Here is a 15,392-nt window from a genome sequence, read left to right as displayed (position 1 = left end):
GAAAGGAAACAACAACAATGGCGACCGTGGAGCAGTGTGTGCTAGAACAAGTGGACTTCAATGATTATATGATTCTATGCGTAGCGACAGGTGAAATTCGTTTGCAAATGCGGGCGGTGTCTGTAGCCCGAGAGCGGCGGAGTACAAAGAGGCCATTTAATCTTACATAAGAGCCTCTTTCACTATTGATGCGGAAATATATGGCACTTTTTTTTTTTTAAATGTGTGTATACTTTGTGTACAGTATACTTATTATGAGTGTAAAAGACGATCTGTTCCAACAAGAATCACATCCTCTTCATTTTGAGGCGCCAGAATCAACTTTGTAACTACGTAAGTGAAGCTTACATTTCCATGATTATAAACTTCAGACCAGGAATTAGTCAATGGTTTAAAAGATAAATATGACTACGTACCTGTTGCCCCTAATAAAATTGAGTCGCCCCATAAATTCACGCTAGCGAATCAAAAATTGGTCGGATGGCTCACATCTTAAAAACCTCATAAATCAGGTCATTTTTATTGCAACACCATTATTTTACTCTATTATAGTGATATTGTGCCCTTTTTAATTCACTGTTTTTAAAAAATGATTTTTCACTTTAATTTCCACAATGCGTTCATTGGTCACTTTCACAACTCAGAAGTATCTTGTAAAATAATAATGGCTTTTTTTTTTTCAATTTTCGCATCTCCGACGAGAACAAAATGATCACATTTTTCTCCATTTCGTGAAATACATGTGAAGTCGAAAGAAAGTATATTCCTGTTCCTATAAGAATCAATGTTCTGCATGTTCAGCTCACGCCACCTCTGTAGCCCACCCACCCCCCTCCGAAAAAGCCGTCAAGACCCCAAAACATAGGAGTGATTCCGTTTGTGTACTTTGGAAGGGTGGGTAATACAGTATTAAGCCCCCCCCCCCTTCCACGTCCCTGACTGGGAGCTTCTGTTTGCCAGCAGGCAGACAAAACCGACACTTGTTGGACTTTTTTAAATTTATTTATTTATAGATTTATGCCCCCCACACCCCATCCCTCTCGACACACACACTCACATACACTCAGTGATTTGTCTTTGGCCTCTTAGACACAACTCCCAATTGCGCGACAATAATCCTGATAATAACATAAAAAATAAAAACGCATTATTATCCCTCTTTGTATGCTGTTTTAGGTGGCAGTGGGTGTGATGTGTGGCCAGCAACTTCTTATCTAATTGTTTACATTCGTTAGAAAATGATAAGTTGTGGATATATATTTTCCAATTCTGCTTAGTGTGATGACCACATAAAAAAATAAAAACATTTCCTGTTAGCTTAGCATGAGCTCGGAAGCATCAGGAAAAAGCAGTTCACAAGCTAATGAAACACTTTTTTTTTTTAAACACTTCCTGATACTTTTTATGACTTTGGGAACATTTAGGGAAAAGCAGCTCCAAAATTGACTTAAAAAAAATACATTTACCATTTCCCCCTACCTTAGGATTAGTTTGGAAATCATAACCTTTATAAAATAGTTTTTCCCCTCATCATGCAAATTAATTTTTCTTGTACCATTACTATATTGGTGTGATGTCACGACTTTTGTTTCACCTCATTCTCGCGCCGCGGGATTATTCTCGTTAAAGTACGGCTTTATTTTCATAAAATTAAGTTCCTTCATCATGATGATGGTATTACAGTTTTAGTCTCATAAAAAGATCCCTTCCTTGGTAAAATAGAGGACATTTTTCTCTTTTCCCTTATGGAAATCCCAACCTTGATAATATAACATTGTAGCTTTTTTTTCCCCCCTTGTAAATGAACATTTCTTTCTTGTAAATACTTTTTCCCTCCAATATTACGACTTTGCTTATGATCAGTATTTTATTTTAATTGCGACTTGACTGGCGACCCATTCATGGAGTAGTCCGCCTTTCGCTCAAAGTCGGCCGGGATAGGCTGCGGGCGCTTCGGCGACCCTTGTGAGGATAAGCGGCGTGGAAAATGGACGGACGGTACAATAAAATACGCTAAGGTAAAGCTACATGATTCCCGTCATATACCAACAATTTAATACGCTTCCCAAAAGTGTCAAACTTTTTTTTTTTTTTGTGGTCACGATGACAAGCTATTTCCCCAAAATGAAATGCTATGTTAGAAAAACAAACAATAACAAAAATATATAAAAAAAAATGTACACGACTCTCTGTGACCGACAGGACTGTACACAAATGGCCGCGGCTACGCGGGAATGGAAATGAACACATTTTAAGCTACTGTGAATAAATACATGACAGTTGGCTTTCAATTTCAGAGTTCCTGCATCTTCTTTTTTTTTTTTTTTTTTTTTTGGATGACGTTTTTCCCTTTTGGTTTCATCCGAGGATGTGAACGGCAAATCCGGTTAAGCTGGAAAAAGGAGGGGGCGACGTCGGGAATCAGCGGCAGTTCATGAACCCGCTTTCTCGTTTGGCTTTTTTTTTTTGGGGTGCGCCTCGAGTCGGGATGGGGGGATGAAACCGGCCAATCAGTTCCAATTTTCTTGTCCGCTGTGGGAAAACAAAAAAGGAAAAGAAAACAAAACAAACTTTAGTCTTTTTTTAACCAACTTCAAAGTTTCTCAAGAGGATTTTTCAAGATAATGTTGGCCTTAATGGCAAATGTTCTCATAATTTTTAAGTTGTTATAACTAAATCGTTAAAAAAAAACTGTACTTGCTAAAATTTGGGAAAATTATGACTTTACAGTTCAGATTTTTGCAACATAGTGATAATATAAATAATATGAAAACTTTATTCCTATCAAATGACCTTTTTGTTGCACAAGATGTTATATTGTAATATGATTCTGACCTTTTATGTAAAAAAATGACAGAATTTCATTTTGCCTCCTATGTATACACTAAATTAAATGATTTTATTCCCATATGTAAATTTAAAAAAACGTATACAGTTGCAAATTTTTTTCAACTTTTTCCAACTTATTTCTCATGACCGCTTTTTTGTTAGCTATAAAAAGACTATTTGTGAAAATTGTGACTTTCTTGTGACAATTTTGAAACTTATCTCCATAATGTTAACATTAACAACGTTCGCGCAAATAAATTTTTTCTTAGGTAAAATTACTTTTGCTATAAAATTAAAACGTTGCTCCCGTAATATTAAAGACGATATTTGTGCGAAAGTACAGCTTTTTCCTTGATAAAAATTAAGTACATTTTGGCTGACAAAAAAACATTAATGATGATCATTTAATTTTGCATGATTATACATATGTATATTTAATAATTAGACATATTTTTTTGCTGTACAAGTTACACATGTTCTCTCATATGAGATATTCTCTTAAAATCACAAAATTTCACATATTTATTTGAAATCAGCAATTAGTTTTTTCTAAATTATTTTTTTTTTCTTGTAACATTACATATTATTTTCTTAAAATTACACCCATTCATAGAACAAAATTTCTCTTTCCCTGACAACTTCATTTTTCCAAAACAACGGCTTTTGTCATAACTTGGTCATTTTTTTGTTGTTGAAAATTATTTTACTTATCTTTCTTCATTGTAACTGATCAAACATTGCTGCCATGTTTTCTCTTTCAAGGTGCAAAGTGTCAAGCAGTACAAATAATATTAAGAGTAAATAATAGTAATAAAGTAACCAAAAATTTTAAACCGGCTACTGCACTCCACGTCTTGCCACAAGATGGCCGACCAAAGCGCTGCACACAAAATGGCGGCGTAGTGACTCAAGCGTTGAAATATTCTTTCCCCTCCCGACTTCTGAGGCGAAGACTCAAGAGAACAAGATTCCGCATCCTGACGATCGGCGGCGGCGGTTCCAAGTTCCCGAAAGTTACCGTGACGACATTTACCTTCGACGTCGCAGGGCGGGAGACGTCCGTTTCGGGTCAGCGGTCGGAGCAGATCGAGGGAGCCGAGGCTCGGGGGAATCGGATCAGGGTGTCGCTATAGGGCGAGACGCTACGTACAAAACACGTGGACACAAAGACGGGGGGGGGGGGGGTATTGGAACCGGTGACAATTGGGGTGGGCCAACTGAACTTTTGTCAAGTGCAGGAATGAATGCACACAAAAAAAAACATTTTCCTGCAAAATGACAAAAATGGAGTACAATTAAATATCCGTTTACCGCTCGAACGCGATCGATGGCAAAAGTCGGTTTCACAATGTTTACGTTTATTACCCACAATGCACCGGAGGAGCCAGGCAGAGTCAAGAAGAAGATCATCAGAAAGCATCGAAACAAGAATGAATCCAAAGAGGAGAAGATGATTTTTTTTTTGGAGAATGATGATGAAGATGAAGGTGAAAGAGCCAAAAGTCGGTCAAGACGAGAAGCGACGACCGAAGAAGAGGCAACAAACAGTCAAAGCGCAACAAGCCACGGGTAAGTGGATCTGCCGGGATGAATAATGGTGGCGAAATAAGTTTATGGAGAGCGAGGAAGGGAAGGAGAAGAGAAAAGAATATTTATTTGGATTTATCAATACGCGGGGACGTCCATTGCAAGAGCTGTGCGGGGACAAAACAAATCCAGAGCGAGCCTGGCTAGCTTGAAGCTTATTTTGCATGTAAAGTCAGTCATGTATTTTATTTTACTTTTTTTGTTTTACAAAGGTAGTAAAAGTGAAATAAGTAGCAAAATGTTACAGCTCTTGCATTGGACCTCACGAGTCTTACGTAAGCGTGCTGAGACTGAAAGTCATCTGGACTCACTCTTCGAAGACGTCCTCCGTGTCCATCCTTCGGTAGTATTTGGCCAGTTTGATGGAGACGATGATGCTGGGGAGCAGGAGGATGCTGCAGAGTCCAAGTCCGAACCAGAACGTATTCTACAAAAATAATAGCAAAAAAATAAAAAGAAACTGCTGTAGCTGTAGACACAATAAAGAGTGATAAAAATACCAAATTTATTGTGGTCTACAATCCCTGGTTTTATTTCAGATTTTTTTTTTTTTTTGACGCTGCGCCAAAAATAACTCCCCGTCGGGGAATCGAACCCCGGTCTTCCGCGTGACAGGCGGAGATACTGTCCACTATACTAACGAGGAAGCTGGCTTTATTACTTCCAGAACAGCAAAAGTACATACACAAACCATAGATTGTGCCAAGAATTTGGACTTTTTCCGCTAACGTTTGCCACGTGTTTCAGAGGCTATGTGTAAAATTGAAAAGGAAGTTGCATTGGCCGGGAATCGAACCCGGGCCTCCCGCGTGGCAGGCGAGAATTCTACCACTGAACCACCAATGCCTACACACCCTGACCCCTGGATGGACAACTCGGTTCTGAGAATAAGTGAATCCATGCCACGGAAATGTTTTAATGTATTACATGACATCTCTCTGCTCGAAAATTATAAGGTTTTGTCTTAAATCAATTAAAAATCCAGGGAAAAGGGACGGTCAGGTTTTCGCTTGCCACGTGTTTTCGGACCAAAACGTAAAAACTAAAAACGTCTGCATTGGCCGGGAATCGAACCCGGGCCTCCCGCGTGGCAGGCGAGAATTCTACCACTGAACCACCAATGCGAACGAAAGGAGTCTCTGGACGGACAACCAGCTTCTCAGAATGATGTTTTAATAAGTTTTATCTTAAATGAATGAAAAGTCCAAGAAAAACATATAAACGGTGAGCTTTTTGGCTTGCTACTTGCTTTCAGACCGAAACGTAAAAACTAAAACAACTTTGCATTGGCCGGGAATCGAACCCGGGCCTCCCGCGTGGCAGGCGAGAATTCTACCACTGAACCACCAATGCATACATCATGTCCAGATAATTTGGAGTGAAACTCCTTGTAAACGGGCGGTATTTTTTCATAAAAAGGAAATGAAGACATCGGGGAGGATGATCATTAAGACCAAAATGTAACGGCTAAAAATACTGCTGTATTGGCCGGGAATCGAACCCGGGCCTCCCGCGTGGCAGGCGAGAATTCTACCACTGACCCACCAATGCATACAGTATGTCCAGATAATTTGGAGTGAAACTCCTAGTAAACGGGCGGTATTTTTTCATAAAAAGGAAATGAAAACATCGGGGAGGATGATCATTAAGACTAAAAATATTGCTGCATTGGCCGGGAATCGAACCCGGGCCTCCCGCGTGGCAGGCGAGAATTCTACCACTGAACCACCAATGCGAACATGTCCGATACACCACAGATTCGGCTACAGTATATCGTGTGCGTCAAATCGCAGTGTCCTATTAAATACATAACTTTTGCAATGTGGCAAATTTATTTGTATTCTTCCATTTCATTCTCATTTTATGCACAAGTTTTTCGTACAACGGTTGGCGTTGATCAATTTCCATGGCTCGGCTCTCCCCAGCGGCCGGTGCGGGTTCGAACACGGAAGCGTTACCGCCACTGGTGTCAAACTCAAGGCCCGGGGGCCAGATTCGGCCCGCAACGTGATTTTTATGTGACCCACGAAGGCAACTCATGTATGCCAACTTCCGTGATGCTTGTACAAGTCTGTACCAAAATTGGTCACATCATAAATCATAACGATGTATTGAAAGCGTTTTTACATGACCAAAACATCGTCAATAGTTGGAAAAACCCCTGATTCCAAAAGTAATTCATACATTTCACGCGTCAATATGATGACGCGCTCAACGATTTTTTTCGGTTTCGCAGTCTGAGGGAAGGCCGAACTCCAACGTGGCCCGCGACGGTGGCCCGTTAACGGCAAGCCCCGACGGCCGGGGGGACGGTACCGGTTTCTCACCACTGAGTCCGCGATGAAGCTGCAGCCCACGATCTCCATGCTGTCCACGATGTTGCTGATGGGTTTGCACTGGGCCACCTCTGCCGTCAGCTGCCGGGCACAGGCGAGACATAAAAGGTGTAAATAATGTAGTACGTCACACGGCGGTAATTCTGCGGCATGGCTGACGAGGTTTTGGGGAGAAAGACAAGTCAATACGCACAGAGTTGTGAACCCAGTCCGTGTACTGTTTGAAGTAGCCCACCAAGCCCTGGACGTAGTTTTTGGTCTCCTGGATACACACAAGAAAGCAAAACAAATGAGTTACATTTTCCATTCCATTTGCAGTTGATCTATCCATCTATCTATCTATCTATCTATCTATCTATCTATCTATCTATCTATCTATCTATCTATCTATCTATCTATCTATCTATCTATCTATCTATCTATCTATCTATCTATCTATCTATCTATCTATCTATCTATCTATCTATCTATCTATCTATCTATATTCATCCATCTCATATTAATTGCAGTTGATCTATCTCTCTATTGAAGAACTTTTAAGCATTGGTATTGGCCTCCCATTCCTTCTTCCTGCCTTCCTTCCTTCCTTCCTTCCTCCATCCATTTTTTCCAGATTCATTCATTTTCATTTACCTTCCGTTCTGCCTGTCCTCGTTTCAAAATTTTGAAACAAATATTGTTATCGTGAGCGTCTTTTGCAATCACACAAAATAGTCAATCGGCCTTATGATAAAGATCCATCCAATCAATTTCTTTGCCGCTTATCCTCACGAGGGTCGCGAGGGAGTGCTGGAGCCTATCCCAGGCGTCAGCAGGCACCCTGAACTGGTTGCCACTCAATCACAGGGTACATAGAGACAAACAGCCCCACCTAGGGGCAATTTAGAGTGTCCAATTAATGTCGCTTGTTTTTGGAATGTGGGGGGGGGGAACCAGAGTGCCCGGAGAAAAGCCACGCAGGCACGGGGAGAACATGCAAACTCCGGGATTGAACCCGGGACCTCAGAACTGCGAGGCCAACGCTTTACCAGCTGATCCTCCGTGCCGCCGAGTTACATTTGTATGTTCTTAAAATAGTAACGTGACAATATTTTCCCAAAAATCTGACACCAAAAAAAATAACTTGATTGCTTTTTAAAAAAAAATTAATTAACTGATGGGGTTTTTTTTGTTATTTTTTTTTTTACAAATTCTAATAAGCTGGCAGGCACATATCACGTTTCTGCTTGGAGAGAAAAATTCACTCCCAATCAAAAGATGGGGTCAAAATCACATGCCTGTTTTGCTTTTTTTTTTTTTTTTTTTTTCTTCAATCAAACACATTTTAATCATACCAAACAAATAAAAATCATACACTTGTTATGATATTCACATTTTTCATACCTGCTGCACCAGATGTGAGGCGTTGTTACTGATGAGGTACTCCGCCGCGTCGATGGCGCTCAGGATGTTTGTCACCTTCACCTAATGACCATTCCAATTAAAAAATAATAATAAAGTGTGCTAAAAATAAAAGCAAAATTAAAATAAGGTAAATAAATAAAACAAAATGAAAATGAACTGCCGAAAATAAAATACAAATTTAAATAATCACAAGTAAAAAAGTGGAGCACCAAAAAGTTATAAACAAAAAAAAAAAAAAAAACAGTGAGGTAAATTTAAAATATAATGTAAATTATAATTGTTAATACCCATCATTTTATTCAAAATAAAAAAGAAACACATTTGAAATAGTACACGGAAAATGTATTGTAAAATGAAAATAGAATATAAATCTGAAAAAAAAAGGAACGTAAAATTCAAAAGACACAACAAACATAAATAAAAAGGTATTAAAAAATGAAAACCCAATAGTAAAATTAAATAAATAATGAAATCGATTTTGTGGTTGTGTCTCACCGGGAGGTCACTGGAGGTTTTCTGCAGCTGCTTTATACTTTGACTCATGGTGCTCTGCGCAATAACACAAAAACGGCGTTTATACAAACGTAACAAATAGTTCATCAACGTTCGCGAACGAGTCCACGGGCCACACGCCACGTCGCCATGGCGCCGCTACAACAACAAATAAACACAACAACCACTTCCACGACAGCAGCTTACCCTGGCGCGGACATATTTCTGTCGCCGTGAATGAGAGAGGAGAGAGGAAGCGGAAAATGTACTTCTCGCACAATACCGGTAATAAATACGCGCGTGTTGTATGGGTGCGGGTTGCAGGGACTACCATGGCCTGCTCCATGGGGACCACCAGTTCTCTGTGAATCTGCCGGATGCTGCTGGCGTGACCTTTCAGCGCGTTCTCCAGGGCGCCGCGTGGCTGCAAACACGCACAAATAAATACGGACGAAAGTCAAACAACCGGGAGCCGAGGAGGTAACAAAAACTTGACGAGTTTAGAGGAGCTGACGAGAAAAAAGAAAAAAAGACCGGCAATAATTAAATAATATAAAATATAAATATATATATAAATAAATATAAACAGGATGCATAAATAATAATAAATACTTATTAAGCTAAAAAAGCAGGAACCAAATCCCGATCATTTGCAAGAACGGTGCTAAACCACTACCGCAATATTTTTTTTTGACCACTCCATCTGTTTGTGGCAGTGCAATCTACCGGGGTCAAACTCAAGGCCCAGGGGCCAAATCTGGCCCGCAGAATCATTTTATGTGGCCCGTGAAAGCAAATAATTTGTGCCAAGTTCCATGATTCTTGCTGAGTCATTGGACAGTATTTACACTTTGTCGCTGTGTCAACTCACAAGCTGATCGGCCTGCCCCTCCAGGTCGGTAGAGAAAGTCAGAAGGTCCACAAGGGTGACTCCCTTATTCACCTTGAAAATACAAACCATATTTTTATCTTTTTTATTCATCACAACAAAAACAGCGGAACTGCTCAAGTTGATATGTCATCGAATAAACTTAACGAGAAGCTGAAAGGCTGACTAATAGATGAACTATTATGTTTCAAAATATTTCTTTCATCCTCTAGTGCTAAAAATGCAACACAAAACCTGTGATTTATCAGACAAATTTATTTTATAATTATTTTTACAAAGTACTGATTTTTCTTTTGTGTTCTAAATTGTGCAGCAAAAAAAGGAAGTATTGCTGCCCCAAATAAATCGATGAAAAAAAATTTACTTATGAGCTGAAACAAATGGTAATTTAAATAAACTTCCAAGAATTAAAAAAACCCTGAAAAATTATTTTATATTATATATATATATATATATATATATATATATAAATCTATGACACCAAAGAATCAAAAAATATAGTAAAAAAATACATTTTTTTAAATCTTTGGACTCACCATAAGTAACTGACTGACAAACAAAAGGACCAATCTGCTCACTAAATGACTGACATAACTGAGCAACCAATCGACTGACTGACATTAACCGACTAACCAATCAATCGACTAACTAGTAACTAATGGACTTACTTAATGACAAACTGACCAACGGATTGAGTGACCTGCTGACCAACGATCGTAATTCTTGGCCTCCAGAGCGCACCCGGTTATAAGCCTCGGTACGCAGAAAGAGCCAGGCTAGCGTTAGCGTAGCGAGAGCGTTAAACTCTTTCTGTGTACCGAGGCTTATAACCAGGTGCGCTAACACTAGCGCCGCATAACCGCATAAACCGCAGGGTTGACAGCATGAGAAAAAAGTTGCGGCTTGTAGGCCGGAAATTATGGTAATTAATTCACGAACTAAATGAAAGGCCAACTAAGACTAATTGACGAACTGACCGATCGACTAAATGACAACATAACTGATCGACTGACGGTTGCCTTTGGAAACGTCTTAAATCGCTGACCTAACGTACTTTTTTTTTTTTATTCACTCGATAACGTGACCGCAAACTGTATACAAAAAAAAGTTTCGCCACCTCCGCCAAATACGCTTCGTAGTCAATGATCCCGATGCCCGCGTTGGCGAAGTTGATGAGGTTGTCCCTGCCCGCGTGCTCCAGCAGCGTGACGTCCTGCAGGTCCACCTGCACGCTCTCGAATACTTTGGCCAGGTCCTTATTGTACTGATGACGCACAAAACGTAGAGTTACGGTTAGAGAACACGTTTTGTGGTCGAGTCCCATTTTGCCGCGGGAACACTTGCCACCGTCCTGTTGAGGAAAGAGTTGATGTTGAACATGGTCTCGAGCTGCAGGGCGTGATACAGGCCGTTGTTGTCGTAGCACTCCCTTTTTAATAAAAAAAAAAAAACATCAAGATGACAACCGCAAGTAGATAACAAAATATATATTTTTTCTTTCTTTCTTTACCTGTACATGCTTCCCAGTGTTAAGTCAATGTTTGGGTTCTGAAACAGCATCCCGGGAAGGAAGTTCTTCTTGGCCGGATGGACAAGGAAAGGCGTGTCTATGATCTAAATACAAACATTTATACTTAAAGGTCCACTGTCATTAAATGCCCGATTTTTAGTTATGATGTTCTAAATGAAAAAAAAAAATAAAGGCAGCCGGAATGGACCCATCCGTTTTTTTTCCACCACACAACGTGATTTTGATGTATACGACTTTTTGTCAGTCCCGTCATGAAAATCCTCTCGAGGGATTTGTGTTTTCGAGAAGAAGCAGGAAGTGACGTTTGTTGCAGACGCCCACTCAGGTGGTCTCGTCTGTTTCTACCAGTTTTACCTGCTGCAATGTAGCTCTTTGTTCCTTCCCGTTAGCCGAAATGTCGGCTCGTTGTACAGCTGGACGATTGTTTGAACACTCGGGAAGATGGATTCGCTCTTCATACTTTTCAAAAAGACCCGGTTCGTCGTGAAAAAAATGGATGCAAAGGACGAGACCTTGGTGGGTTCCAAAATGACAGATAGGTGTGTATACAGCTACTAAAAAATTGCCTCAGAATGTAACAAAAGATCCAATTTCGTAAGTCAGGGGTGCTAAATGTCTCGATGTACCTGTCGGCGCCGAGCTTCATACATACTGTCTGGGAGACTGTTGTTAGTTAGAATTGAGCCGCATATCATCTAAACACGGCTCGAAACGATAGGGTAATATTGGCCCGGTCACTTCACTCAATTGTGAGATGTTCTCTTGAGACAAACACTCACAATCACACCTAGGGGCAATTTAGAGTGTCCGATTAATGTACGTGAAATGCATTTTTTGTTACAATATCTATTTTAGAAAGTTTATAGCCATGACACTTGACCTTTGATGACAGTTAAACAATGTATATTACGTTCATCGACTCTCGCCGCACGAAGGAACCAATGAACGGCGACACGCCCGGACGGGGGAGCGCTCGCGGCCTTGCACCTGGAACAGCTGCCGGCTGGCCAGCGGCTCGCACAGCATCTTCTCCACGTTGCCGCCGACGACGAACAGCGCGGTGACGATGGCCATCAGCACCCAGGCGAAGATGAAGGAGAAGCCCACCCCGCTGTCATGGACCCAAAGACACAGAGAAAGTCACGTACTACAAGTTTCAAACCAAGTCCCAAAATACGGTGGCGAAAACCAAACGAGCCAGGCTGGTCCAGTCAAGTCGTGACTCGGTCTTAGCAAGTTCCAAAGTCATGCGATCCATTCTGCTTCAGTCGCAACTTTGGACTCAATATCTGGACTTGCCTCAGTTGACGACGGCAGTTTTTACAACGGTTCCAGATCAAGTCTTCGGACTGCCCATTTCTTGAAGACATTCCGTATGGAATGAAGCTCGGTTTCTGTTAAACCTCCAACCAGACTCAATTGTGACGTCGAAGTAGCTCACCTGGCTTTGTGGGTTTTTGGACTCTAGATGTACTGGTCGACTAACCCCTTCGCGCGGTCCTACTGTCAACAATTAGCTTCCGATCGGGGACTCTGCGTCGCCCTCCCCACTCCCGATGTGGTTCTGATCGGAAAACTCATTCGCCATCGCTCAAGAACGGGCAAAACCCGCATGCAGTTTGTCATCTACTGTATGTTGAAAAACTGTTGCGGCAAACCCAGTAAATGTCCGCTTTCTTCATACGTACGCCATCAGCAGGTTCCCGCCCGTGTTGGACAGGCAGCCGCGGGTCGTCGGCGTGGCCTGCCTGTCGTAGCCGCACGTGCCGCACAACAGGCCCAGGATGTTGAAGGACAGGATGAGGACCACCATGCAAAGCACCGCCACACATCCAATCCACCTGCAGAAAAATGACAAATTGCCAAAATTTGGCGTTAACGGGGTAGACTAGTCCAGATCAGGGCGATAAAACGGACTGCGGCCCCGGATCGAAACCCACCCTTGGGACATCAAAATGGCCGCGTCTCCCGAAATGTCACCCGGGTTACCTGTAGAAGTCGATCTGGTCAATCTGGCCGTAGTAGGACTCGATGTTTTTCTGCCCCTGGCTGAGGAAGACGGTGAAGTTGGCCAGCGACGCCTCCACCGGAAACATCTTGGCAAAGCTGTTGATCTCCGAGCCGATTTTATCCAGCATTCCTTTCACTCCTAAACACACCAAAACCATGCAAAACGCATGCAAATAATACGCAAAAACAAGCAACACTCGTGTTTTTTTTTTAGGAACACTCACGTGGTAACGCTGCATTGCGGTCGTCCCAAATGAAGATAAAAGAAAACAAATGTGAGAAACGTGACAAATATTCATATTTGCGAACACTCAGTTTATCGCAGATTTTTCATGAGTTTTGTACAGTGCAACACTTGTGGGTGTTGTTGTGGTGCAATTCGCATCAAGAAGAAGAGACAGAGAAGGTCCCCAACTAAACTCCAGTAACACTCCTTCGCACAAACCATAGAGAAGATGCAAATGATGTGTCATAAATTATAATATATACCGTAATTTTTTCCACACGCTTTCAACCCTGCGGTTTATGCGGCGATGCGGCTAATTTGTGGATTTTTGCTTTTTTCGCAAGGGGGCACACGAGCGGAAAAGGTAAGAGTGAGACCGGTGGAATGTATGTGCCGAGGAAGCGACGTGTTACTGCCATGTCTCAGTGATTTTTACCGGTATGTTTTTAACCGGACATGTTATCGCGGCGCTATCGTTAGCGCCGCAGTGCTAGCGTTAGCGTGGCGGCGCTAGCGTTAAACTCCGTGTACCGTCTTTCTTTGTAAATAATTCGTATTTCAATGTGGCCACTTGGCGGCTTTTACACGGCTGCGGCCCATGTATGTACCAAATGGTATTTCCTTTACAAATGTACTGGCTGAGGCTTAGAACCAGTTGCGCTCTGTAGCCCGGGATTTACGCTACATAAGAAGTTCGCAACAAGTTAGAGGACTTTCATTTCGTGAAATTATATGGTTTGGTTGTGTTTAAAGTGTGTGGGAGAGGTACGACAATTTAAAAATGTTGTTTTATTTTTCCATAAGACTAATTTTCCACAATTTTGAGAGGGTCTACTTCGATGCATCCCCAGCAATAAGCTGGGGTTTGCTGTGGACACAAACACACACGTTCGTGTACCTGCCGCAATGTTTTTGGTTTGTTCTTTGACCAGCTTCGGCGTGTCATTGAAGGACAAGTAGCCCTGAAAATGGAGAGAGGAAAAAAAATAGCGTGAAAAACAAAGAAAGGGTAGACAAAGTTCACTGAACACTAAATGAATCAGTAAATCGTGTCCTGAGATTGACTGGCAACCACAGCTGGGATGGGCTCCGGCGCTCCCGCGACCCCCGTGAGGATAAGCGGCTCGGAAAATTGACAACCAAATCGTTTTTGATGCTTACTGACAATACAGTATTCATTTTGAATTGAATTGTTAGGATTTGATTTTTCAAAGACAGCTGCATCGGGGTCTGAAAATGATTTTGTTTATCTACGTTTTACATAATCTCATATTAGGTTTATTGACTACTCAAAATCTGCATCTGATTGTCAAAATAACACAAAATTGGGTGGACCAAAGGCTCAAAATTATGTTTGCTATTTACAAAAAAAACCTGAAAACTTGAACTCGTCTTCTATGTACGTATACATAAAACTATGTTAGGTTTCCCGTAGACATGGAAAAAAAATGCACATGTTCGGTGAGTTGAAGGCTCTAAATCGCAGGTGTCAAACTCAAGGCCCGGGGGCCAGATCCGGCCCGCCACGTGATTTTATGTGGCCGGCGAAGCCAAATCTCGAGTCTCCATGATTCTTGTAAAAATCTGTACCAAAATTTCAAGTCGTCATATATCATAAATGATCAAGTTGAGATATTACAAGCATTTTTGTCTTACCAAACATGAATCGTTGAAAAAATTTTTACCCTTGATTTCTGATTCCGGTCATGAATTATGTAAACATGATAAGACGATTAAACATTTTTTATCGTTTCACAGTCACAAAACGTCCCTCTGAGGGAAACACGGACTACAACGTGGCCCGCAAGAGAAATGAGTTCAGTTCTAAATTGACTTTCAAAAAATATGTATGCTACGTCTTTTAAATACTCCAAATAGTGCTCGATGTCGAGGAAAACACCGAGCTATGCGGCTAAAACTTTGGCCTGCGGTTTAAATATTTAACCGCCGCAAAACCAGCGGCAGACCGCTCGGCCACCCGACACTAAATTGTCACAAACCTTCTGTATAATGTTGCTGAGGTCCGTCTTCAGGACAGTCTGGACGTTCTCCAAGGCATAATCCACATCTGGCAGCTGCAACCCACAA

The 15,392-nt window shown here is 41.4% G+C and overlaps 1 protein-coding gene and 6 non-coding genes across 7 annotated transcripts in view; all 7 read right to left on the bottom strand.

Annotated features, from left to right (window-relative positions):
• Positions 1 to 11: 11 nt before the first annotated feature.
• prom1b (prominin 1 b) overlaps positions 12 to 15,392 on the bottom strand; it is a 28,666-nt gene continuing 13,285 nt past the window's right edge. Inside the window, exons 9-26 of the mRNA XM_061830870.1 lie at positions 15,305 to 15,379; positions 14,203 to 14,266; positions 13,303 to 13,311; positions 13,058 to 13,217; positions 12,757 to 12,909; positions 12,056 to 12,179; positions 11,048 to 11,151; positions 10,882 to 10,966; positions 10,655 to 10,801; positions 9,520 to 9,591; positions 8,980 to 9,072; positions 8,652 to 8,705; positions 8,136 to 8,216; positions 6,946 to 7,014; positions 6,744 to 6,833; positions 4,728 to 4,843; positions 3,863 to 3,971; positions 12 to 2,532 (exon numbers count right to left, since the gene is read on the bottom strand). Of these exons, the coding sequence (XP_061686854.1) occupies positions 3,899 to 3,971; positions 4,728 to 4,843; positions 6,744 to 6,833; positions 6,946 to 7,014; positions 8,136 to 8,216; positions 8,652 to 8,705; positions 8,980 to 9,072; positions 9,520 to 9,591; positions 10,655 to 10,801; positions 10,882 to 10,966; positions 11,048 to 11,151; positions 12,056 to 12,179; positions 12,757 to 12,909; positions 13,058 to 13,217; positions 13,303 to 13,311; positions 14,203 to 14,266; positions 15,305 to 15,379 (1,569 nt within the window). The 3' untranslated portion in view covers positions 12 to 2,532; positions 3,863 to 3,898. The remainder of the gene's footprint in view (positions 2,533 to 3,862; positions 3,972 to 4,727; positions 4,844 to 6,743; positions 6,834 to 6,945; positions 7,015 to 8,135; positions 8,217 to 8,651; positions 8,706 to 8,979; positions 9,073 to 9,519; positions 9,592 to 10,654; positions 10,802 to 10,881; positions 10,967 to 11,047; positions 11,152 to 12,055; positions 12,180 to 12,756; positions 12,910 to 13,057; positions 13,218 to 13,302; positions 13,312 to 14,202; positions 14,267 to 15,304; positions 15,380 to 15,392) is intronic.
• On the bottom strand, positions 4,991 to 5,062 carry trnad-guc (transfer RNA aspartic acid (anticodon GUC)). The gene has a single exon. It is a non-coding gene; the product is annotated as a tRNA-Asp (tRNA).
• trnag-gcc (transfer RNA glycine (anticodon GCC)) lies at positions 5,192 to 5,262 on the bottom strand. Its single transcript has one exon. It is a non-coding gene; the product is annotated as a tRNA-Gly (tRNA).
• trnag-gcc (transfer RNA glycine (anticodon GCC)) lies at positions 5,470 to 5,540 on the bottom strand. The gene has a single exon. It is a non-coding gene; the product is annotated as a tRNA-Gly (tRNA).
• trnag-gcc (transfer RNA glycine (anticodon GCC)) lies at positions 5,699 to 5,769 on the bottom strand. The gene has a single exon. It is a non-coding gene; the product is annotated as a tRNA-Gly (tRNA).
• On the bottom strand, positions 5,897 to 5,967 carry trnag-gcc (transfer RNA glycine (anticodon GCC)). The gene has a single exon. It is a non-coding gene; the product is annotated as a tRNA-Gly (tRNA).
• trnag-gcc (transfer RNA glycine (anticodon GCC)) lies at positions 6,081 to 6,151 on the bottom strand. Its single transcript has one exon. It is a non-coding gene; the product is annotated as a tRNA-Gly (tRNA).

This window comes from Syngnathoides biaculeatus, chromosome 9 (assembly GCF_019802595.1).
Source record: "Syngnathoides biaculeatus isolate LvHL_M chromosome 9, ASM1980259v1, whole genome shotgun sequence".
Taxonomy (NCBI): Eukaryota; Metazoa; Chordata; class Actinopteri; order Syngnathiformes; family Syngnathidae; genus Syngnathoides; species Syngnathoides biaculeatus.
The sequence above is the reverse complement of the archived record's forward strand: the minus strand, read 5'-3'. Positions and strand labels throughout refer to the sequence as shown.